The 25,430-nt window shown below is 38.2% G+C and overlaps 1 protein-coding gene across 7 annotated transcripts in view; it reads right to left on the bottom strand.

The window, feature by feature from the left end:
- GOSR1 (golgi SNAP receptor complex member 1) overlaps nucleotides 1–25,430 on the bottom strand; it is a 44,836-nt gene that overhangs the window by 13,406 nt on the left and 6,000 nt on the right. For all 7 annotated transcript variants that reach the window (XM_511386.8, XM_063799676.1, XM_063799677.1 and 4 more), the window contains exons 3-6: nucleotides 24,118–24,205; nucleotides 23,654–23,761; nucleotides 18,693–18,784; nucleotides 16,150–16,224 (exon numbers count right to left, since the gene is read on the bottom strand). In XM_511386.8, coding sequence (XP_511386.3) covers nucleotides 16,150–16,224; nucleotides 18,693–18,784; nucleotides 23,654–23,761; nucleotides 24,118–24,205 — 363 coding nt within the window. The remainder of the gene's footprint in view (nucleotides 1–16,149; nucleotides 16,225–18,692; nucleotides 18,785–23,653; nucleotides 23,762–24,117; nucleotides 24,206–25,430) is intronic.

Here is a 25,430-nt window from a genome sequence, read left to right on the forward strand (position 1 = left end):
TGGATCATGAGGTCAGGAGTTCTTGACCAGCCTGCCCAACACAGTGAAACCCCATCTCTTCTAAAAAATACAAAAATTAGCTGGGCACGGTGGCGGGCACCTGTAATCCCAGCTACTCGGGAGGCTGAGGCAGGAGAATCGCTTGAACCCAGGAGGTGGAGGTTGCAGGGAGCCGAGATTGCGCCACTGCACTCCAGCCTGGGCGACAAGCTAGACTCCGTCTCAGGAAAAAAAAAAAGTCATAAATACCATGTATAAATCCTGTTATTAAAAATTTCAAAAATTACAAAGACGGTAGTGAAAGACAGACTGTGGCTATTTGAATGCTGAATCTACCACTTATTAGTTATTTGACACAGGGCAAGTTTCTCCATGCCCCAGTTTTCTCATCTGTAGACTAGCAAGGATAATAAAACCTACTTGTTCAAATAAAGGGGTTTGTATAGTGATTGGATCAGTACCTGGCACACAGTAAGTGTCAAGTATTTTTTGCTATTAGTTTCTCAATAACTACACATTGTAAATCTAAACAGAAAATTGATATAAATTTCCAGATAAACTCACTATTCTGATGAAATCTGATTATTAACTATGCACTTACTCTTCTAACAAACATGTATAGAAGCACCCCTGAAGGGCACTGGGTCAGAAAGTGGCTACAAAGATATGGCACTAACCTGCCAAGATCTTACAATGGAGATAGACAAGACACATGCCAAAAGGCATCTGGTGAAGTGGCCACAAGGTCACAAAAAAGGGGGTTAACTTGGGTTAATACCTCCTTCTTCAATATAATGGTTTGGCTGACTGTCTTCATCAGGGCCACTTAGCACATTAGAGAGCATAAACATAAGATATTCCAAAATCTAGGAAGTATAATATGAAGATTTATATTGCCCAAATCAACAAACTAGTTTTGTGCCAACAGCCTTAATGAAGATAAAATAAATGAAATAAACTACTAAATAAAGTAAAAAAGAGCAAACAATCTATTAATTTACTAATTTTGTTAAGAATAATGATAGCTAATACTCACAGAGAGCTTACTATGAGCCACGTCCTATCCTAAATGTCTTACTAAACAAGTAAGTTAAAACACAACTTCATCCTCCCAACAAATCTATGAGATTGATTCTAAAATTCTCTTCACTTAGGAAAAACTGGGGCCTTGAGAGATTTCTCTGTACCATAAGATGCTGTTTGGTAGCATTTTGCCCCCAGTAGAGCTTGTTTCAAAATTGGAGTCAATCCTCTCAAACCCCTCTGCTGCTTTATCAACTAAGTTTATACACTCTTCTGAATCCTTTGTTGTCATTTCAACAATGTTTACAGCGTCTTCACCAGTAGAATCCATCTCAAGAAACCACTTCTTTTGCTTATCTGTTAAAATCAACTCCTCACCTGTTTACGTTTTATCATGAGATAAGATTGCCGTACAATTCAGTCACATCTTCAGGCTCCGCTTTCTAACTTTTTTTTTTTTTTTTTTTTTGAGACAGAGTCTTGCTGTGTCGCCCTGGCTGGAGTGCAATGGCACAATCTTGGCTCACTGCAGCCTTCGCCTCCTGGGTTCAAGTGATTCTTCTGCCTCAACCTCCCGAGTAGCGGGGATTACAAGTGTGCACCACCACACCCAGCTAATTTTTGTATTTTTAGTAGAGTTGGGGTTTCACTATGTTGGCCGGGCTGGTCTCAAACTCCTCATCTCGGGTGATCCGCTCCTCTTGGCTTTCCAAAGCGCTGGGATTACAGGATTACAGGCATGAGCCACCACGCCCGGCTCAGGCTCCACTTCTAATTCTAGTTCTCTTGCTAGTTCTGCCACATCTGCAGTTATTTTCTCCACTGAAGGCTTGAACCCCTCAAAGTTATTCATGACGGTTGAAATCAATTTCTTCCAAATTCCTGTTAATGTTGATATTTTGACCTCCTCATGAATGTTCTTAATGGCATCTAGAATGGTGACTCCTTTCCAGAAGGCTTTCAATTTACTTTGCACAGATCCATCAGAAGAATAACTATCTATGGCAGCTTTAGCCTTGCAAAATGTATTTCTTAAATAATAAGACTTAAAAGTCAAAATCACTCCTTGAACCACAGGCTTCAGAATGAATGCTGTGTCGGCTGGCATGAAAACAGCACTCCTCTCCTTGTACATCTCCATCAGAGGTGCACTGTCAAAGAGTAGTAATATTTTGAAATAATTCTTTTTTTTCTGAGCAGTAGGTCTCCAGAGTGGGCTTAAAATAGTCAGCAAACCATGTGGTAAACAGATGTGCTGTCTTCCAGGCTTTGTTATTCAATTTAGAGAGCACAGGCAGGGTAGATTGAGCATAACTGTTAAGGGCTCTAGAATTTCTGGAATGGTAAATACACAATGGCTTCAATTTAAAGTCACCAGCTGTATCAGCACCTAAAAAGACAGTCAGCTGTCCTTTGAAGCTTTGAAGCCAGGCACTGACTTCTCGTCTCTAGGAGGAAAGTCCTAAATGGCATCTTCTTCTAACAAAAGGCCGTTTATTCTACACTAAACATCTGTTGCTTAGTGGAGCCACCTTTATCAATGATCTTAGCTAGATCTTCTGGGTAACTTGCTGCGGCTTCTACACCAGCACTTCCTGCTTCAACCTTGCACTTCTATATTATAGAGATGGCTTCTTTCCTTAAACCCCATGAACCAACCTCTGTTAACTTCAAACCTTTCTTCAGCAGCTTCCTCACCTCTCTCAACCTTCATAAAGCTGAAGAGAGCCTTGCTCTGGATTAGGCTTAGGCTAAGGGAATGTTGTGGGTGGTTTGATCTTCTAACCAGACCATTAAAATTTTCTCCATATCAGCAATAGGGCTGTTTTGCTTTCTTATCATTTGTGTATTCACTGGAGTGGCACTTTTAATTTCCTTCAAGAACTTTTCCTTTGCTTTCACAACTTGGCTAACGGGCACAAGAGGCCTAGTTTTCAGCTTAGATTGGCTTTCGGTATGCTTTCTTCACTAAAGGTAGTGGTTTCTGCCTTCTGATTGAAAGAGTTGTGCAACTCTTCCTTTCACTTGAATATTTACAAGCCACTGCAAAGTCATTAATTAGCCTAATTTCAATACTGTTCTGTGTCAGGTAATAGAGAGGGGCCTGAGGAGAAGGAGTGAGTTGGGAATGGATGGTGGATGACACAGTCAGAACACACACAACTGGCCGGCACGGTGGCTCATGCCTGTAATCCTAGCATTTTGGGAGGCCGAGGTGGGAGGATTACTTGAGTCCCCAGGTGTTTGAGACTAGCTTGGCCAATATAATGAGACCTCGTCTATACAAACAATTTTAAGATATCCGAGTACAGTGGTGTGCACCTGTAGTCCCATCTACTCAGGAGGCTGAGGTAGAAGGATTGCTTGAGCCCACAAGGTGGAGGTTGCAGTGGGCTGGGATCATGCCACGGCACTCCAGCCTGGGGGCAACTGAGAAAGACCCTGTCTCAAAACAAAACAAAAAAACCCCCACACATACACAACATTTATTAAGTTCACCCTCTTCTATCAGTGAGGTTGTAAGCAATTACAAGAGTAACATCAAAGATCACTGATCGCTATAACAGATATGATAATAATGAAAACATCTAAAATACTGTTACCGAAATGTAACACAGAGACACGAAGTGAGCATATGCTGTTAGAAAAACGGCACTGCAAGACTTCCTCGACACAGGGTTGCCACCAACCTTCAGTTTGTAAAAAATAGTATCTGCAAAGTGCAATAAAGCAAAACACAAAATTTGGTAGGCCTGTACATGAGATTTCTTTGTATTATTATTATTATTTTTCTTTGTAGAGATGGGGTCTCACTGTCACCCAGGCTGGAGTGCCGTGGCACCATCACAGCTCACTACATCTTTGAACTCTGGGCTTCAAGCAATCCTCCTGCCTCAGCCTCCCAAGTAACTGGAATCACAGGCATAAGCCACCACACCCGGCCTCTCTCTATTATTTCTTAAAACTGCATGCAAATCTATAATTAACTCAAAACAAAAAGTTAAACATTTATAAAGTGACCAATGTACCAAACGACAATAACAAAAACCCAATTCCAATTTAGATTGGCTACAAAGCTACATACCTTAAGTGGTATACAACTGTGAAGAAGCATTTAAAAAAACAGATAATCAGTCTGTGGAAATACACTTCTAACTAAATAAACTCAATGTATCAGCCTAGAAAGAAATATAAAATTACAAAGCCAAGCACTTCACACAAATCGTCAGAAAGCCAGCCAGGTACACTTTATCATTTCCACTATCTGCTTTCTATAATTCTCTTGTATCTGTTCTCAACCATAGAGGTCAGAACTAAACTAGCTAATAAACTAGCCTAACTACTACACTTTAGTTGGAAAATAAACTCATTATAATTTGTATTCAATGTTCCTGAGGAACTGGAGTTGAAATGGACGCTAAGGAACAACTTTCTGTGTCATTACATATAAAGAAAATTCTTTGAAGTTGTTTGTGGCACACAGATAGAATCCTTGTTCTGTGTAATAAGACCCAATTTTAGTACCCATTACGTAATGAGTACATACATCTTAGGTATACTTTCCGAAAATGACATTTTGACCAATTTAAATCACATTTTACATGTAATGAAACCATTTTCTATTTACATGAATCAAATAAAGTCTCATAAAGCAAACACTTACGCCCCCCACTTATTTCCCACTTTTTGCACAAAATTGTATTTTCATAGAATAGGTTTTCGTAAAAGGATAAATGGTCACTGAAATTGGTCATTTTATATATTTGAGATTGACAACTATCCTCAAATTACAGTAATTTTACAGCAATACTGGAACTACAAGTCAAAGAAAAAGAGTGTTTGCTGGATTCACTTGAAAATGAAACCAACTGGCCAGGTGTGGTGGCTCGCACTTTGCGAGGTTGAGGCAGGTGGATCACCTGAGGTCAGGAGCTCGAGACCAACCTGGCCAACATAGTGAAACCTTGTCCCTACTAAAAATACAAAAATTAGACGGGCGTGGTGGCGGGCGCCTGTAATCCCAGCTACTCAGGAGGCCGAGGCAGGAGAATTCCTTGAACCCGGGAGGCGGAAGTTGCAGTGAGCCGAGATCGTGCCATTGCACTCCAGCCTGGGCGACAGAGCACGACCCCGACTCAAAAAAAAAAAAAAAAAGTTAAATGAAACCAACCTAAAGAAAACGAAAATTATAATCCCAAATATGCTACCCTACAGAAGAAGGGGTTTTTCTTCCTTTTAAGTCCCCTTACACATCAGTCATCTTTCTTTTATTAAGTCCTAAAATATCCTGTAAAGCATATTTCAAAATATACATGAGTACGCAGGAGTCCTGCTCACAGAAGGGATCTTTAACTTACAGGAAGACGATGCTGACACTAGCTTAACCATGCATTTAGCACACCACAGTTACAGTGAATCACACAGGAATTCCACACACATTCCCTACCCACTGTCATCCTTAGCTTATATGGTGGCATCAACAGAGAAAAGCCAGTGATTCCTAAATGTCTTCTCAAATTGCCCAGTCTCCAGGTCTTTACTCATTTGGCTAAGACCAAATAAAGTAACCAAACACCATTCATTAAACATATCCTGGACGTGTGGACACAACAACAGAGTGACTCCATGCAGATGGCATCATCTGGTTAAAATTAAATTTAAACTTATTTTCCTTTGGGGTATAAAATATATAATTCAAGTGGAATTGTCCTTCTTAAGCAAGCACTTGATAATAGCCCAGAGATGTTCTATAAAGTCATCTAGAGCCTGTAATTAAGAAACAAATTTCCATTTGTCTCAAGACCAATTTAAACTAGCTGAAAACAATAAGCTACATTTCATCACCAGTTATCGTGCTGAGGAATCACTAAAGCCATATTTAAATAATTCTCTTTTTAAAAAATAACTTATTTCCCCCAACACACACACTACAAAAGGCACACATTTCAAGAGCAAACATGTGATTTCAAGCATGTATCTTAAAGCAATATAAACCAACAAAATGTAAGAACTTGGCAAAATCACTTAGATAGTATCTTCTTCCTCTTTTAAAATGGTAGGAAAGTAATAAGCAAATAAATAAGCAACTAAATGAGAAAGCAAATAAGCAAGTACATACTAAATAATGAATAATAAATAAAAATTTAAAAATCAATCCCTTTGCATGCTGCAATAATTGATGAGGTTGTCACTAACCAATCAGACCATTTACATTAAGCATTGTGGTGAGATAGTCTTTCACTTACAGTTAACCAGAGAGATCCTTAAGATCTACGTCTTAATTATTTCTACATTTCTTATTTAATCTCTTCAATTATGTTAACTGAATACAATTAAGCTGCAGTAGAATACATATATACTGTTTCAGTGCTAAGAGCTTTTTATTTTACAGAGCACATTTGGAAAATACAGGAAAACAAAGATGAAAGTGGAAACCAGCTGTAACCTCTCTTCCATTAACACTGATATGGTGGCATAATTCCTTTCAGTCTGGGTAGATGAAGGAATATCTTTATTTGCTTTGTTCATGGGTTGTTTAGCACAAACATTTTCATAATCACAGCAAGTTACCGGGAGACAGAAAGTGAAGCACCTGACAGATTCCTGCTCAGTTCAAGGAGAAAATAAAAAAATAAAAGCTGAGTCATTAGCAGTGAGATCCTAGAAAATCACTTTTTCCTTTTTAAAAAATGAATAGAATTATTGCTAGAACAATTTTAGACATATAGAAATATTCAGTAGAAAGTACACACTATACACCCGTTCTCCTCCACCTGTGATTACCTCTTGCCTTAGTGTGCCACATGTGTTACAACTGATCACCCAGTACTGATAAATTACTAACTAAACACCATGCTTTAGAGTTGACTCTTTGCATTGCACGGTGGTAGGGGTTTTGTCATGGATCCATCCTTGCAGTATCATACAGAAGAGTTTTACTGCCCTAAGTATCCTGTGCTTCACCTATTCATTTTTCCTCCATTTCCCATCCTCAACCCCTGAGAATTGCTGATCTTTTTACTGTCTCTATAGTTTTCTTTGTCCAAAATGTTATATAGTTAAAATTATACAGTATGTAGCCTTCACAGACTGGCTGCTTTTATGCATTTAAAGTTCCCCCATGTCTTTTCCAGGCTTAAAGGCTTATTACTTTGTATGACTGAATAATATTCCATTGCATGGATGTACCACCATTTGTTTATCCATTCACTTATTTAAGGACATCTTGACTGCTTCCAACTTTTTGGCAATTATGAATAAAGCTGCTGTAAAACATTCATGCACAGGTTTTTGTGTAAATGTAAGTTTTCAACTCATTTAGGTAAATCACTAGGAGCATGACTGCTAGAATGTATGGTAAGACCATATTTAGCTTTTTAAGAAAACTGCCAGGCTCGGCATGGTGGCTCATGCCTATAATCCCAGAACTTTGGGAGGCCAAGGCGGGTGGATCATGAGGTCAGGAGTTCAAGACCAGCCTGGCCAAGATGGTGAAACCCCGTCTCTACTAAAAATACAAAAATTAGTCGGGTGTGGTGGCACGCACCTGTAATCCCAGCTACTTGGGAGGCTGAGGCAGAAAACTGCTTAAACCCGGGAGGCGGAGGATGCAGTGAGCCGAGATCGCGCCACCGCACTCCAGCCTGGGTGACACAGCTAGACTCTGTCTCGGAAAAAAAAAAAGAAAAAGAAAACAAAACTGCCTAAGTGTCTTCCAATGTTGCTGTACCATTTTGCATTCACACCAGCAATGAGTGAGAGTTCCTGTTACTCCACTTCCTTCAGTGTTCCTTCTAATGTTGTCAGTGTTTTGGATTTTAGCCATTCTAACAGTTGTGCAGTGGTATCTTACTGTTGTTTTACTTTGCAGTACCCTAATGATACTTAATTACATTAAGTATCTTTTCACATGCTTAATTTATTGTCTGTATATCTTCCTTGGTTAAGATGCCTGTTCAGATCTTTTTTCCACTTTAAAATTGTTGAATTTTAAGAGTTCTTTGTATATTTTCATATAAGACCTTGTTCCTGGATTGGAAGATTTACAGTTGTTAAGATGTCAATTCTCTCCAAATGGATCTCTAGATTCAATATAATCTTATTTGAAATTTCAGCAGGCTTTTAAACAATCTGATATTAAAATTTATATGGAAGTGCATAGGACCCAGAGGAGTCAAAATAACTTTGAAGATACATGATAAAGTTAGGAGACTTACACACCACCTCATTTCAAAACTTATGAAGCTACAGTAACCAGAGTACAACTAGCCTAAGGATGGATCTGTAGGTCAACAGAACAGAACAAAGTTCAGAAATAAACTAGCAAGTGTCCAATTAATTCTCTAGAAAGATGTCAACATCTTTGAAAAGATTAAACAGAGGAAAAGAGTCTTTTCAACAAATGGTACTGAAACAATGGAATATACATGTGTTTAAAAAAAAATGAATCCTGACCCTTAACTTACACCACACACAAAAGTGAAGCCAAAGTGGATTATAAACCTAATGTTAAAGCTAAAACTGTGTGATGCTGGCTGCAGGTTTAAAAACAAACAAACAAACAAAAAAGCTAAAACTAAAACTCCTGAAAGAAAACAAAAGAAAAAAATCTGTAACCTTAGGACAGCCAAGATTTCTTAAATAGGCCCAAAATACATGAATCAGAAAGAAAAAACTGATCAACCAGATTTCATCAAAATTAAAAACCTCAGCTCTTTTGAAAGTCACCAGATGAAAAGAAAAGGAAGTCACAGGCTGAGAGAAAATACTTGCAAAACCTTTATCTGACAAACGACTTACATCCAGAGTACACAAAGAACCCTTATAACACAATAGAAAAAAGCCCAAAACAAAAGGCAAAAAGACTTGAACAGACCCTCTTACTAAAGAAGATATACAAATGTCACAATAACCTGTGAGTTGTGAATAATAAAAAAGAAGATACGTGAATGGTTAATAAGCATTTGAAGGAAGGCTTAACATCACCAGTCCTTAGAGAAATACAAATCAAAACCACAATAAAAACCATTACACTTCTACTAAAATGGTTACAATAGAAAGGCGTGTTGGCAAGGGCTTAAAGCAATTTGAACTCTCACACAGCACTGACAGGAATGCAAAAATGGTATAACCACTTTGGAAAAGTTTGACACTTTCTTATAAATTGGAACACATCCTTACCATACAACTCAACAATACAACTCCTAGTATTTACTCAAGAGGAATGAGAACGGCCGGGTACAGTGGCTCACGCCTGTAATCGCAGCACTTTGGGAGGCCAAGGCGGGTGGATCACGAGGTCAGGAGATCAAGACCATCCTGGCTAACACGGTGAAACCCCGTCTGTACTAAAAATACAAAAAATTAGCTGGGCGTGGTGGCATGCGCCTGTAGTCCCAGCTACTTGGGAGGCTGAGGCAGGAGAATGTCATGAACCCAGGAGGTGGAGGTTGCAGTGAGCCTAGATTGCGCCACTGCACTCCAGCCTGGGTAACAGAATGAGACTCCGTCTCAAAAAAAAAAAAAAAAAGAGGAATGAGAACATGTGACCACACAAAGTTTTGTTTATGAATGTTCATAATAATTTTGTTTTTAATAGCCAAAAACTGAAAATAACCCAACTGTGCAACAATGGTTGAATGGATAAAGAAATCATGGTATATCATACAATGGAAGTTATCCCGCTATTGAAAGAAATCAATTACTGACATTTAAGAAAAAGAATTAAGTCTCAGAAACACTATGCTAGGTGAAATAAGTGCAGACTGTATGAATTCATTTGTATAAAATTCTGGAAAAGGTAAAACTAATCTATAGTGACAGAAAGCCAGTAAGCAGCTGCCCGGGACTGAGGGACGGGGACGGACTCCAAAGGGGCATAAGGAACTTTTTTGGGGTGATAGAAATGTTCTCTGTCTTACTGTGGTGGCGGTTAAAAGAGTCTATATATTTGTTAAAACGTACCAAACTGTAAACTTAAAATGGATACATTTTTACTGTAAGTAAATTCTACCTCAGTAAATCTGATTTATGAGGAAAAAGAATGGCAGCCTCGGCTGACCCCGGTGACCCTCAGAGCCCCCCCACTGCTCACTTTCTTTTGCCCAGTGTGTCCTCTTCAGGTGCCAGAGTGAGGCCTATAACCTGGGAGAGGGTTTGGACTATGAGTAAATGCGTGACGTTTCAAAATAGATCCATTTAATAATGTATGAGGAATGATACGGATTTAAGAAGAGAAGACAATGGCATGGTCATGAGGTCTGAGTTTCAACTTTTCAATCTTTTTCTATCTCTACTTGGAGAACACCTACTCATTCCTCAAGAACCAGATCATATGTTCGACTTCTCTAAAGCCCTTTCAGAAGCTTCAGCAGAGTAATGACTCCCTTTCATGTGCTCCTCTAGGGTACGCACAAACCTTTGCATATCATAATAAAGCACTTATTACTTTGCACTGGAACTACCGATTCACATTTCTTTTCTGCTCCCCACCCCACCTGGCTGAGCTCACCGAGGACAGGGATGATGCCACTATGCTTTACTCAACTTCTCTATCTCCAGCACCCAGCACAATACTTTCCACATCATAGATGCTCAACAAATGCTCGTTAAAACAACCAAAACTGGTACCAACAAATTACATGTGCATCCGGATATGCACATGAAGAAACAGGTGGAATGCAACTGAAATTTTATTATCTCCATCTAAAAAAAAAAAGGATTTGAATAAATAAAATGTTCATTATACTGATATATAATAAGACTAATGACTAATAAGAGTAATTTAAAAATAAATTGATTTTTTTTTTTTTGGAGATGGAGTATTGCTCTGTCACCCATGCTGGCATGGAGTAACGCGATCTCAGCTCACTGCAACTTCTGCCTGCCAGGTTCAAGCAATTCTCCTGCCTCAGCCTCCTGTGTAGCTGGGATTATAGGCGCCTGCCACCACACCTGGCTTATTTTTGTATTTTTGGTAGAGATGGGGTTTCACCATGTTGGCCAGGTGGTCTTGAACTCCTGACTTCAAGTGATCCGCCTGCCTCGGCCTCCTAAAGCGCGGGAAGTACAGGCGTGAGCCACTGCATCTGGCCATACATTGAGTTTTAATAGACAATCAGGGTGAGGTGACATTCATCTATCTAGTCCTACATGCCATTCTGGCATTGACGGGTTCCACAGGGCTGGAATCACTTAGCTCTAGGTGCACAATTCTAATGTATGAGTATACTTTTCTATTCTAACACCACTATAGGCAAAATGGCTCAATGTAATTTTAGAATTCGTCTACTCCATATCAAGCTCTGTAATAGGTTAACATTTTACATACATCCTCTCTCATCTTTGCAACATTCCATAAAGTAAGGGTTATTTCACCCATTTAAAAGACACTGGAAAGTCAGAGAAAAAGGTCCTTACCCCAAAAAGATAGAGTCCACACCAGGATTTGAACCCAGGACTCTCTGGCTTCAAAACCCTGCCCTAATCATTTCACTATACTACCAATCCAAGGAATAAAGAAACTTAAGGTATCTTAGTCAGATAAAAGTGGTAAATTAATGAGAGGAAGATGAAAAAAAATTAACCCTAGAAACCAAGAAATATACTTAGTATTTTTATTATTATTATTATTTCAGAGACAGAGTCTTGCTATGTTGCCCAGGCCAATCTCAAAGTCTTGGCCTCAAGCAATCCTCCCAACTCAGCCTCCTGAGTAGCGGAGATTACAGGCTTTACAGGCATGAGCCAATGCCCCCAGCAAGAAGTCTGTATGTTCTTATCATACATATGATTAAATGAAAATATACTCTAGGAAACCAACAAATTAGGATAATATTTTAAATATCATGACTACTCTAAAACTCTGCCAAAGGTATTTTTAAAATGTCAAGGATTTTTAAGCTGATGTGTTTAATGTGCACAATCTGCAATTCTAGTTGTAATCAATGACATGCCCATAAATCAGAGAGTACTTCTATGAAAACAGTCACAGCCTGTAAGTATGGATAAATCTCCTCAGCTTTACCTTTTAGATGGTTCTATACAATTTCAGAATTCATGCCTCTTTCTTCAACTCTCTAATCTTATTATCCTTGGCAGTAAAATAATTTTACCAATTGCTTTCCCTATGACATTGTGAATGAAATTCCCATTTCTCTTTGCTAGGTATTGTTAGCTGCCATCTCTGGGAAGGAGAAAGTGTTTTTATAGACAAGCATGTCAAGGACAAATAATGGAGCTGAAATGCAAGGGTGGATGGCAAATAAATTGCATCTTGTGAACTAACTCCAACTAATTTCTGCCTGGAGCGCTGTGTTTAAAAGGATTCCTAGGCCACATCTGGAGGGACTCAGGAAAAAAACAAAAGAGAAGTAAGAAAGGTAAGTGGAGAATCAGTAAAGTGTAGTGCCACAGTAGCCTAGGGTTTCAAGGAAAGGAGACTATAATATCAAGTCAGGCAGAGCAGCAGCCAAACAACATGAAGAAAAATGTCCATGAGACTTGGCATGCAGGAGATCACTGATGTGCCTATTGACAGCAAGTTCAGTAGTGTTGTGAGGGAAGAAGTCAATGGGCTAAAGCGGGAATGAGTGCTGACACAGAGACAGCAGGTGTAAACCAGAGACAGACAGTGTACCGGATGGCTGAAGAGTCAAATACTTACACAGCAAATGGGGATAGAGACAAGTGTCCAATGCACGTATTGGCCTTCTCAGGACAAATATTCCATCCCCTAACAACTATAGGAAAGGGGCAAAGAGGGATACTCCTATAGGTCAATTTATAGAAAAGATCAAAACCTTAAAAATCTCAATGAAGTGGAAGCTAAGAACCTCTGTATTAGGTGAAGAGACAGGAAGGTCAAGAGGGGGAAGGAGAAGATTTGGTAAAGTTCTTGAAAAGAATGAGAACTAAACAGGGCTAGGCAAGCAAAAGGCATCAGGCAAGGCAGAGTACTCAGATGAGGTTGAAAATATTTAATAGTTAATTTAAAACAGAGTTAATCTGTATGACTAGTTGCTTTTTCTTTAGCCCTCTCATACAGAAGTAGAACAACAGACTGTGGATTGGGCTGGCATTTTGCCAGGGTACAGCAGGAAGACAGGGGCACAGGAAAGGCCCAACATTGGGAGTATTTCAGTTAATCTCCTATGAGATCCAGGCTGGCTAAGGTAGCAAGGTAGGTTATAAGAAGAAAAATACAGACAAACTCATGAGACTGCAGAGGCTTGGAAGGAGAAAATGTGTTGGCTGACAGTGAGATGCAGAAGATTGCTAAGGTGACACACCTGAGAAGGTGGCGGTCCCAGCCTGGGTAAAAGGTGACTGATCTACACCTGGTGATGACCACTGGCATTAAAGGAATCCAGAAGAGACGAGGCTTTTTCTGCTTGTGTAAGTTATCTCCTTATTCAAGTTTATCTTCACCACTGAAAACCTCTGAAAGTTGTCAACTTCATTAAGGTAAATACAGAAGACGTATTTTATTCAAAATGACAAAATGCTTCTAGAGAAAAAGCATCATATGCCTGGTCAAGTAATGAATGTATGATTCTGGATAAATTATGGCATTTCAATGTTTGAGGTAATATAGTCTGTCTGTCTCTACTCCTTAATTCTCCATCTATAAAGACAGCAAGAATATAATCAGCCATATGTCTTTTTTTTTTTTTTTTTTGAGCTGGAGTCTCGCTCTGTCACACAGGCTGAAGTGCAGTAGCGTGATCTTGGCTCACTGCAACCTCCGCCTCCCAGGTTCAAGCAATTCTCCTGCCTCAGCCTCCCAAGTAGTTGGGATTATAGGTGCCCACCACCCGGCTAATTTTTGTATTTTTAGTAGAGATGGGTTTTCACCATGTTGGCCAGAAAAAGCCATATATCTTATATAAAATAAATACAAAGAGAGAAACAATGGGTGACAGAGTGAGACCCTCAAGTCAAAAAAAAAAAAAAGTCTGGGCACATTGCCTCACGCCTGTAATCCCAGCACTTTCAGAGGCTGAGGTGGGTGGATCTCTTGAAGTCAGGAGTTCAAGATCAGCCTGGCCAACATAGTGAAACCCCATCTCTACTAAAAATACAAAAGTTAGCTGGGTGTAGTGGCAGGTGCCTGTAGTCCCAGCTACCTAGGAGGCTGAGGCAGGAGAACTGCTGGAACCCAGGAGGCAGAGGGCACAGTGAGCTGAAATCACACCGTGACACTCCAGCCTGGGCAACAGAGTGAGACTCTGTCTTAAAGAAAAAAGAAAGAAAAGATTATAAAGGCAGAAATTCTTGGGGTGGGGAGAAGAACTATACAAAATTAACTAGATACTTTTTCAAGAAGAAAAATATCAGGGAGTACTGAAAAAGAACAATTACATAAAGAAAGAGAAATTATCTAAATAGCAACTAAAAACCCTATGAGAATGTATCAACAGTCCAGCAAAAAACAAGTAGTTACAAGCTTGACACTAATTCAAAGTCAGTATTTTCTTCTGACTGACAGACTCAGGGAAAGAGAAGCCAAAAATGAAAGTTACTTTATCCACCATATAGCAAAAGAAATTTGTCATCCATAACACAAATTGCTAAAACCTAACAGCATTTATTTTTAGATAAAAAGAGTATTAAGGAGAGCTGGTAAAAACAATTCATTACAAAGTTGTGTGTGTGTGTGTGTGTGTGTGTGTGTGTGTGTGTGTGTTAAGTCTGGCATTCATTTACAAAAACTGATTTACTCTTTTTCCAGGCAAAAATATGTGCTTTTGGAGCAAGTAAAAAATTACATTAACATTAAAAAACAATATTTATGAAGAAGCAAAAGCTTAAACATAGTTCTAGCCATAAAAGGTCTGACCCTACTGCAAAATATCAAACTTGGAAATTTGCCAATATTATAGAAAAACTTTGCAAATGAGTGTGTTCTTTAATCCTGCAATTCTGATTTAGGAATTTAGAATGAGGAAATCATGACGGATACACACAAAGGCTTTACTGTGTATAACAGTAAAAACAGAACATAACCCAAAAGGCCAACATTAGGGAAATGGTTACATAATTTATGGTTTATCTTTATTATGGAATATATGCACCATTTATTTTAAAAAAACAATCAAATTATATGGGAAAAAGCTTGCAATCTACTGAAGAGTAAAAAATGTTACAGAATTTGTAGTAATGTGTCATTTCAATTTTCTTTTTGTGTTGTTGAACTATCCATACTTTCTAAAATGAGCACTATGAAAGGCATTTATAGCTTTTGTTATTTAAAGTTATTTCAAAAAAATCTTGCCACTTCTTCCTCAAAGCACTTGGCAAATGAAATACAAAAACACTGAAAAACTAAAGTTTTTCACATTATTTTGTAAACATATTTTACTGATAATTTTAATGTTATTTTACTACCTAGCAAGTATTTGTAATTACAAAAAAAAATTGATTTAAGAGAAGTATTTAGAAGCTTGTATTATCATACTGAGGGCAATGACTAAGCCCATCTTTTCAGTCTCTACGACTCATCTAATTCATCAGGAGCTCTTATTCCATTCAGTTTCATCCTGTCTCAGTCTCACTCTGTAGAGAATTAGCACATGCACTGGCCGGGTGCGGTGGTGGCTCACGCCTGTAATCCCAGCAATTTGGGAGGCCAAGGTGGGTGGATCACGAGGTCAGGAGATGGAGACCATCCTGGCTACTTGGTGAAACTCCATCTTTACCAAAAATACAAAAAAATTAGCCAGGCATGGTGGCACACGCCTGTAGTCCCAGCTACTTGGGAGGCTGAGGCAGGAGAATCGCTTGAACCCGGGAGGCAAGCGGCTGCAGTGAGCTGAGATTGAGTCACTGCACTAGCCTGGGTGACAGAGCGAGACTCCATCTCAAAAAAAAAAAAAAAAAAAAAAAAAAACAACCATATTAAGGTAACAATTAAGTGATGTGAAATATTCAACAGCATAGGATCTTTCCTAATTATGGTTGGAACAGTTGCAATTCCTTTTCTATTGAAAAGAGTCATTAGGAGAATAAAATGAATTAGCATGGACAAGGCACTCAGTATAATAAACATCATAAAATGTTGGTTACATAAGTAAATGAATTAATAAATGTGGAAAACCACATAATGCACATACATTCAATACCTACTTTCGAAGGTGGTCATGTTCTTTCAAAAATAGCTCAGTTCTTCTGTTGTTTACTCCAGACCCACTTTTATATGACCTGGGACAAAAGAGAAAATTTAAAAACATTTTTGGCAGAGAATACAAAATCAGATTAAGTGACTGACCCTAGTGATCTTGTAAGTAGAAAAATTGAGCCTCTCCAGAGTTTTGAATGAACAATGAAAGTACATAATCCTTTGCATTTCCCTCTGAAAAATGTTATCTATTTTAGGTAGATAAATATTAATGCCTCTGCATCTCTAATTTAGGCCCAACAGTTTACTGTTTTTCACCAAAATAACTCAACATTCTGAAACAAACAACCAAAACAATCTTACTTTTCCTTTACCTCCTATCTTTGATATCTTCATTTTTCTCCAAGTAGAAGTAAAACTTAGGACTGATTTAGTACACAGCACACAGGGTGGGAAAGCTGTTGAAATGAAATGTTTTCTTTCACAATAATATATGCGGTCCACCAACTGAAGCCTAAGGAACACTGAAATCAAGCTAAAGATTTGCTCATTTTGGCACACTTAAGGATAACCATTTTGGTCTTTAGTGTATTCAAGTTGACAAAAAAATTACTCTTATCACTACTATCAAAAATTTAATTTTTCTGTTTTCCACTAATAATAAAGTATCAGGAACAATTTTTTTTTTTGGAGACAGAGTCTTACTTTGTTACCCAGACTGGCATGCAGTGGCACAATGTTGGCTCACTGCAGCCAACATGCTGTTAAAACTGAAATACTGGCTGAAAGGCAGTGCTACAGGAGAAACCACCACCAAGGAAAGCAGAATAATATAACCAAGAACACATTGGACTCAGGAGACTGATGACTTGGATTTAAATCTATACTGAATCATTTCATAGCCACTTCACCTCAGACAAGTGTCTCAATACCTAGTTTTGTAAAATGAGACTGATCATTTCTATCTTAACCAAAAGATTGCTATGAGGCCAAAAAATATAATACATTAAAAAATACTGTGTAAACTACTACATATACTTTCCTCTAGCACTTAGATTCTAAACTCCTACAGGGCCACATTGGTCTTTTCCTTTTTTTTTTTTTTTAGACAGAGTCTTGCTCTGTCACCCAGGCTAGAGTGCAGTGGCATGATCACAGCTCACTGCAACCTCCACATCCCAGGTTAAACCAATTCTCCTGCCTCAGCCTCCCGAGTGGCTGGGATTACAGATGCCTACAACTACGCCCAGCTAATTTTTTTATTTTTAGTAGAGACGGGGTTTCACCATGTTGGCCAGGCTGGTCTTGAACTCCTGGCCCCAAGTGATCCGCCTGCCTCAGCCTCCCAAAGTGCTGGGATTACAGGCGGGAGCCACCACGCCTGGCCGGTCTTTTCATTTCTACCTTCTGCTGTGACTAACTCAGAGTTGATACTCAGGAGACAGTTTAATGAATAGATGAACATATCTTTTATGGCCATTTTTCAAAAAGCAAGTTATTACAATGGGTTGCATTCTAGTGATTCCCACAAATTATGGGGGGGGCTCAGTGTCTATACATTAAAGACCATCCCCTATATGGGTTCCCAATGCATTCCTCAAAACATATATATAAATGGACTACATGGCAATTAAACAAAAGACTTAAATGTCCTGAAGGACTAAAAATATTACAACAATCTTACTGTTGAAACTGTTACAATAAAATAAAGGATCTCTAGGAAAGTGTTTTCGAGAGTACACATAATATACAGTTTACCATAAATGTGTATCATAGTTTATAAAATGTATCACATAATTTATCACATTTATCACAAATGAGATGATGACAGGTATCATTAGATGGCTCCAAATTGGAACATCTTCAGCTTCAATGAGACGCCCATGGGACTTAACTTTGTCAGTAGTGTTCAGTTGTAAAAAAATTTCCAAAAATGCATATGAAATGGTAGAATAGATCATTAAAGGTGAGGTGAAGGGACAGAAGAAAAAACCAAATATTTAAAATTATAGATTGAGATCAGTATGAGAATGTTGGGAGTCCTTAAATAATTTAACATAAGGCTATGAGTGAGTTTGTACATATTACTGTTTGTAATATGTAACTGTTGGGACAAGGGAGAGGGCCAGGGGATAGGTGATAATCAGGAAGAGAAACATGGGGAGCTTCAGTTACCGATAATGTTACAATTAAAGAATTTTTTTTTCTTTGACACATCTGCAGAGGATCATAAAAGTAACATTACAATTCTTAGGGTGGGAGGTAAGAGATCAGAGAACCATGAAGAACCACCTAAGCTGGACTTTGAATTAAGACAGGAAAGTCAAGGTTGGCAGGAGCCAATGATAAAGTAAGAGGAAGCATGAGATAAAAATGGAAAAGTAGATTAGGATGACATTGTAGCAGCAATGTTAAAAAGACAGTGAAATGGGAATTGGAAACCCTAAAATCTCAACCACGGTTCTGCCACTCAATTTGCAATTAACCGTGAACATATCCTAAAGCCAAATCTGAATAAATATTCTACAAAATAATATAAAAAGTAACTTACTCAATATCTTTTCGTACTGATCCCATGAGATTCTCCCTTTCCCGTATTGCCATAAAGTTTGCTTTGGTTTTATGGAATTCATGTGTATAATCCTGTAATAAATCAACATCCAGTCTCAACAGAAGCTAATTATGGATTTTCATCTCACTGAACCAGTTATGTATCATCATCACACTGTAAATTTGTCAAGAAAACTGCTATTTAAGAAATCAAATTAACCAAAGGTAAAAATAACTTTAAAATTACTTTCCTGAAGAGTGACCAACTTCTTTCAAGTGAAAATAATTCAGTGCTAGGGAAACAGTGACATTAAATCACTATCCTTTGTACCTCCTAGTACTTTGTCTTACGAGGCAGAATTAAGAAGAAAAAAATTCTGAGATAAAATAACTTCAAATAGTCTAGGAGAAAACTTGAGAGGCTCTTTTTACTTAGTAGTATACTTAATAGAGCTTATTTTCAAATTTCATCATTTTGGAGCTCTCACAAAAAATTTAATTCCTAAACAAAAAAGAACAGAATCAAGAGAATTATAAGGAACAAAATAATCTTTAAACATTTTCTACTATTTTCGTACCACTGTTAAAAGTATTTCATTACTTTTCATAAATTCAGAGATGTAGATAAAGAAGAAAATCAAAATCTTGTCTCCCACAGAGTCCCTGTTGACCTTTTAAAAAACAAAAGTAACACATAAACATGGAGGAGAATATTAAAAGAGCACCAAAAGAAATAAAGGTGAAACAAAGGAAAACAAAACATTCTGCTCCATACCTCATAACTGTTACCATCATTTTGTATTTTCTTCCAGGAAATTATTATTTTCTTTTTTTTTGGAGACAAGAGTCTTGCTCTGTCGCTCAGGCTGGAGTATAGTGGTGCCATCTCAGCTCACTGCAAACTCCACTTCCTGGGTTCAAGCGATTCTAGTGCCTTGGCCTCCCTAGTACTGGGACTATAGGAGCGTGCCACTACATCCAGCTAATTTTTGTATTTTTAGTAGAGATGGAGTTTCACCATGTTGGCCAGGCTGGTCTTGAACTCATGACCTCAACAGTTCCACCCACACTGGCCTCCCAAAATGCTGGGATTACAGGCGTGAGCCACTGCACCTGGCCAGGAAATATGTTTTTACATATACAAGCTTATCTATTATTTCTTTCACTTTGCCAAGTAAGTCATAATATACATTCTGATGTACACCTTGCTTTTTGTACTTCATAAAGTATCAAGCAATCTTTCCATATTAGGAAAAAGAAATCTACATCATTCTTTTTAATAGCTGCATAGAATATTATCTTATGACTATCACAATTTAATAAATTCCCTACTGATAAACACATTAGTTGTTTTCATTTTGTTTGCTATTAAAAATACTGCCAGACTAGGCAGGGTGGCTCATGCCTGTAATCCCAGCACTTTGGGAGGCTGAGGTGGGCGGATCACTAGAGGTCAGGAGTTCGAGACCAGCCTGGCCAACATGGCGAAACCCCGTCTCTACTAAAAACACAAAACTTAGCCAGTGTGGTGGAACGCACCTGTAGTCCCAGCTACTTTGCTCAGGAGTTTGAGGCAGGAGAATCACTTGAACTTGGGAGGCAGAGGTTACAGTGAGTTGAGATCATACCACAGCACTCCAGCCTAGGCAACAGAGCGAGACTCTGTTTCAAAAAAAAAAAAAAAAAAATACTGCCAATAAACATTCTTACATATATTTTTTTAACTGAACTCTTTTATTTTAAAAAAACTATATTTAGGCTGGGCGCAGTGGCTCACGCCTGTAATCCCAACACTTTGGGAGGCCAAGGCGGGCGGATCATGAGGTCAGGAGATCGAGACCATCCTGACTAACATGGTGAAACCCCATCTCTACTAAAAATACAAAAAAATAGCCGGGCATGGTGGCGAGTGCCTGGAGTCCCAGCTACTCGGGAGGCTGAGGCAGGAGAATGGTGTGAACCCGGGAGGCAGAGGTTGCAGTGAGCCAAGACCACGCCACTGCACTCCAGCCTGGGTGACAGAGTGAGACTCTGTCTCAAAAAAAAAAAAAAAAGTATATTTAAAGAGTAAATGTCTATTAAGTTCAACAGAGCTTAAAAAAAAAAAGGAGTAAATGCCTAGCAATAGAATAATTGGATCAGGGCTGGGTACGGTGGCTCATGCCTGTAATCCCAGCACTTTGGGAGGCCGAGGTGGGTGGATCATGACATCAGGAGTTCAAGACCAGCTTGATCAATATGATGAAACCCCATCTCTACTAAAAATACAAAAATTAGCTGGGCGTGGTGGCGCACGCCTGTAGTTCCTGCTACTCGGGAGGCCGAGGCAGAAGAATCGCTTGAACCCAGGAGGTGGAGGCTGCAGTGAGCCGAGATCGCACCATTGCACTCCAATACTCCAGCCTGGACAACAGAGTGAGACTCCGTCTCAAAAAAAAAAAAAAAAGAATAACTGGATCAAAGAATCTTACATTCATTTAAATTCTGGTAGTGCTAAACTGCCTTCTATAAACATTACATCAATTTATGTTCCCACCAGCAATATATGAGTGCCCTTTTTAAATTTTTACTCTTGCCAATAATGGGTTACAAATGTTTCAACATTTGCTAATCTGACATGTGAAAAATCACCTCTTTTAGATTTCTGTATTTTTATTTGGAAATACTGCTGAAAATGTTTTTATAGTTTTGGCCATTCATTTTTTTGTAAGCAATTTTATATCCTTTGTCCATTTTCCTACTGTCTTTTTCTTATTTCTATTATATCTCTGTGTAGTAAGCAAATTAGCCATTCGTTATGGTTTCCAGTATCAAGTCTTATTTAGAAAGTCCTTTCTGCTCCAAAGTTTACAAATTTCACCTCTGCTTTATGGTTTCTTTTTCTATACTTCTTGGATCCATTTGGAATTTGTTCTGGATGTGAGGATTGAGATAGAATTGTTTTTTTAAAATCTCTGAATAATTAGGCAATGGTTATAGTTCCATTTATTTTATAATTTCTCTTTGCCCCACTGATTTTAAACAACATCTTTATCAGAAACTAAAAATTTCCAAACATAATTGGGTCTACATATAAACTCTGTTTAATTGTTTTTATTTATTTATTTATTTTCTCTAGTATCAAACTGTCTTAACTATTCCAGCTTTTTAACAGGTTTTAAGATCTGGTAGAACTAGGAACCCTCTACCACTTATCTTCATTTTCAGGTTGTTTTTCTTGGTTGTTCTTGTATGTCTATGATTCCAAATGAACTTTGGTGTCATTATGTCATTTGTTTTTAATTAAACAAACAACGATACAACCCTGCTGTTTCCACTGGGATGTCATGCAATTTAGACGAAAGTCTTCCTATCCAAAAACAGAATGATTCTTTCCTTTACTTAAATCTTGTTCTATGTCCCTCAGTAGAATTCTGCACATACAAGTCCTACACATTTCTTATTTAATTCATATATAAATGCTTTATAGTTTCTTCCATTGTATTTTCTAACAGGTTATCATTTATTTCCTATCATAATAGGAAAACTATTTGCTTTTATGTATTCATTTTGTGATCTACCATCTTACTGAATTTAATTGTTTCTAACTTTTTATCAGGTAATTTTCTTGCGTGTACTAGACATATAATTTTATCCTGCTACCTCACAGAAATTTTGCCTCTTCTTTTCCAATATTTACATCTTTTTTTTTTGTTTTGAGACAGTCACTCTGTTGCCCAGGCTGGGTGCAGTGGTGCAATCTCGGCTCACTGCAACCTCCACCTCCTGGGTTCAAGCTTCTCCTGCCTCAGCCTCAGAAGTAGCTGGGATTACAGGCGCCCACCACTATGCCCAGCTTATTTTTATACTTTTAGTAGAGACAGGGTTTCGCCATGTTGGCCAGGCTGGTCTCCAACTCCTGACCTCAGGTGATCCACCTGCCTCGGCCTCCCAAAGTGCTGGGATTACAGGCATGAGCCACTGCGCCCGGCCATCTATTCCTACTTTTAAAAACAGTTTTTAAAATTAGAAATAGTTGCTGACTTTTCTCAATATTAAAAATATTTGTGGCTGGGTACAGCGGCTCATGCCTATAATTCTAGCACTTTGGAAGGCTGAGGGGGTGGATTGCCCATACACAGGAGTTAAGAGAACAGCCTGGGCAACATAGCAAAAACCTGTGAACACAGGAGTTAAGAGACCAGCCTGGGCAATATAGCAAAACCTCGTGAACACAGGAGTTAGAGACCAGCCTGGGCAACATGGCAAGGACCTGTCTCTGCAAAAGCTTTTAAAAAATTAGCCAGGCGTGGTGGCATGTGCTTGTGGTCCCAGATGCTCAGGACGCTGAGGTAGGAGGCTTGTTTGAGGTAGGAGGCTTGTTTGAGCTTGGGAGGTTGAGGCTGCAGTGAGCTGTGATTGTACTACTGCACTCCAGCCTGAGTGACAGAGAAACCCTATCTCAAAAAAAAAAAAAAAAAAAATTGCCTTCCTATTTGTACTACCATATTTTTAACATATCCTCCATTTAAATCTTTAAAAGTTTATTTAGTTTTATTGGTGCATACACATTTACTGTTTTCTTAAACAATATACTAAGTATAGTAAATCATTCCCCCTCCATATTATCTTCAAAGCCAGCTGAAAGTACACGCTTACCCACCATGTTATTGTCTATACATGACCATTGGCTATTTCACTGTTACAGCTAGCTAGCTAGGTCTCCCATAGTGGAAGTATATGTACCCAGTGATGAATATTACTCAACTTCGCCAGGAAATAGCAAGAGCTATTAGATATTTTCAGAATTTTATAATGGTGACCCAAAAAAAAAGTAAAACAAGTCCCTTTAGCACGGCATTTATTTTCTCAGATTTTTCTCTTTGTCCTTTTAAATATATGTGCACATATCCAATGCAGGGATTAAAAAAAAAAAACCCAAACTCCTGTGATAATGAAAACATCTCGAGCCCAATATATTACCTGCAATATGTCTCTATGCCGCTGTAATGTATGCATCAGGGCTGCATTCAAGGAGGGGACACCTGCACTGTTGGTATATTCTGCCATTTTATCATTTACCCCTGTAAGCTAGAAATAAAGAAAAAAAAAACAATCAAAATATTTTACTAAGCACTATAAACAGCTAAAAGCAAATTATTTGCCTATATGCCCTTTTGGTTGACAGCAAAACAAAACAAAACAAAACAAAAAACAAACAAGAGAGCAAGTAAGAATTCAGCATTCCCCCACATAATCCATAAAGACCAAAATAACATCATATCACCTGAGAATGGCTGTCATCAAAATTCAAGTGGTGTGGGGAGGTACACATATTGAATGGAATGGATAATTTCAATAAACATGTCTGTCTCAATATAATCCAGGATCCTACCTAACAAGTATACAGTTATTTGCAAAATAGCCATTTAACAGAAAGCACTTACCCTTGCCAAAAGTTGTTCAATCTCAATCGCCATTGTCTCAAACATTCTGTCTTGGCTTGATCCATTTAAAAGGGGTGTTGTATCAGAACTAAAAAGAAGTTCAGTTAAAGAGGATCCATTACTCAAATGCAGTCCTTTAAAACATACTTAAAATAATAAGGTAATTAATAGGAGCCATAAAATGAATTACGGATTATGTTATATAGGGTCTGTGAGAAACGATCTTTTACATTTTTACCCCAAAGGAATTATGGTTCCTTCAACCTCAACATTACGTTCTCTCTTCTTTCCTTGACTCTTACCAAGAGGAAATAAGATTGAGGTTTAAATGATCCACAGATTGGATAACCAGCTAACGAATACTCAGGAACTGGCTTTAAATCCAATATATACAGCCATGTCCTGCATGCTTTGGTACTAATCTTCTCCATTTTCACTTACAGTATGCAATCATCCTTTTGTTTTGTAGAATTGTGTTAAATTGCCTTTTCAAATCTGAATAGTCAAAAATCTATCTTTTTACAAGTGAAACTTATGTTTGACAGATTCAAATTCTAAACCCACCTGTCCTCAGTGTTTCTTTTGCCTTTTCCAAAACACCACTAACCTTCATCAGGTTAGGTATGTATTAGCATCTGATGAGCAGCTCAATACAGATCAGAGTTATACTGGACACAGATAAATGCCCAGGCAATGACTATGCTCTCCAATCTTACTGAAGACTTTGTGCTACCCTGTGACAGTGCCTGGGTGTGGCAAATGAAAAATATTAAATAAATGCTCTGTAGACTACTAATATAAATCCTCCTCTACCAGATATATGAAAAAGAACAATATGCCAATAGAATTAAAGCTTCATGAAGGAAGGAAAAAACTGCTCTGTCTTATTCATAGATATATGCCTAGCACCTAGTATACAGCCTGGCACATAGTAGATGCTCATTAAACTTCTGTTGAATAAATGAATGAACACGAGAGCAATCTCTACTACTGGTTATTCTATGCTCATTGTATTCATATATTCATCAGGACAGTGTAAGAGTAAAGGGAAATGGCCAAAAACTAATTCTTCACAATACTGGGATTCAGTTAAATTTAATTCATCTTATAGGTGGGTAATGATTCATAGACCTTGAAGTTCTCAAAATACAGAAAGTTAAAAAAAGAAAGAAAGAAAGAAAGATGCCTGGAATAAATAATATTCTAGTTATTGCTTAGTTGACTCATAGTGACATGCTTCCAACCTGGGCATCAAACAAGACACTTTAGAATAGACATCAAATCCTGATCCTCATGGCCTTAGGTTTTTATTT

The sequence above is a fragment of the Pan troglodytes genome, chromosome 19, assembly GCF_028858775.2.
Source record: "Pan troglodytes isolate AG18354 chromosome 19, NHGRI_mPanTro3-v2.0_pri, whole genome shotgun sequence".
Taxonomy (NCBI): domain Eukaryota; kingdom Metazoa; phylum Chordata; class Mammalia; order Primates; family Hominidae; genus Pan; species Pan troglodytes.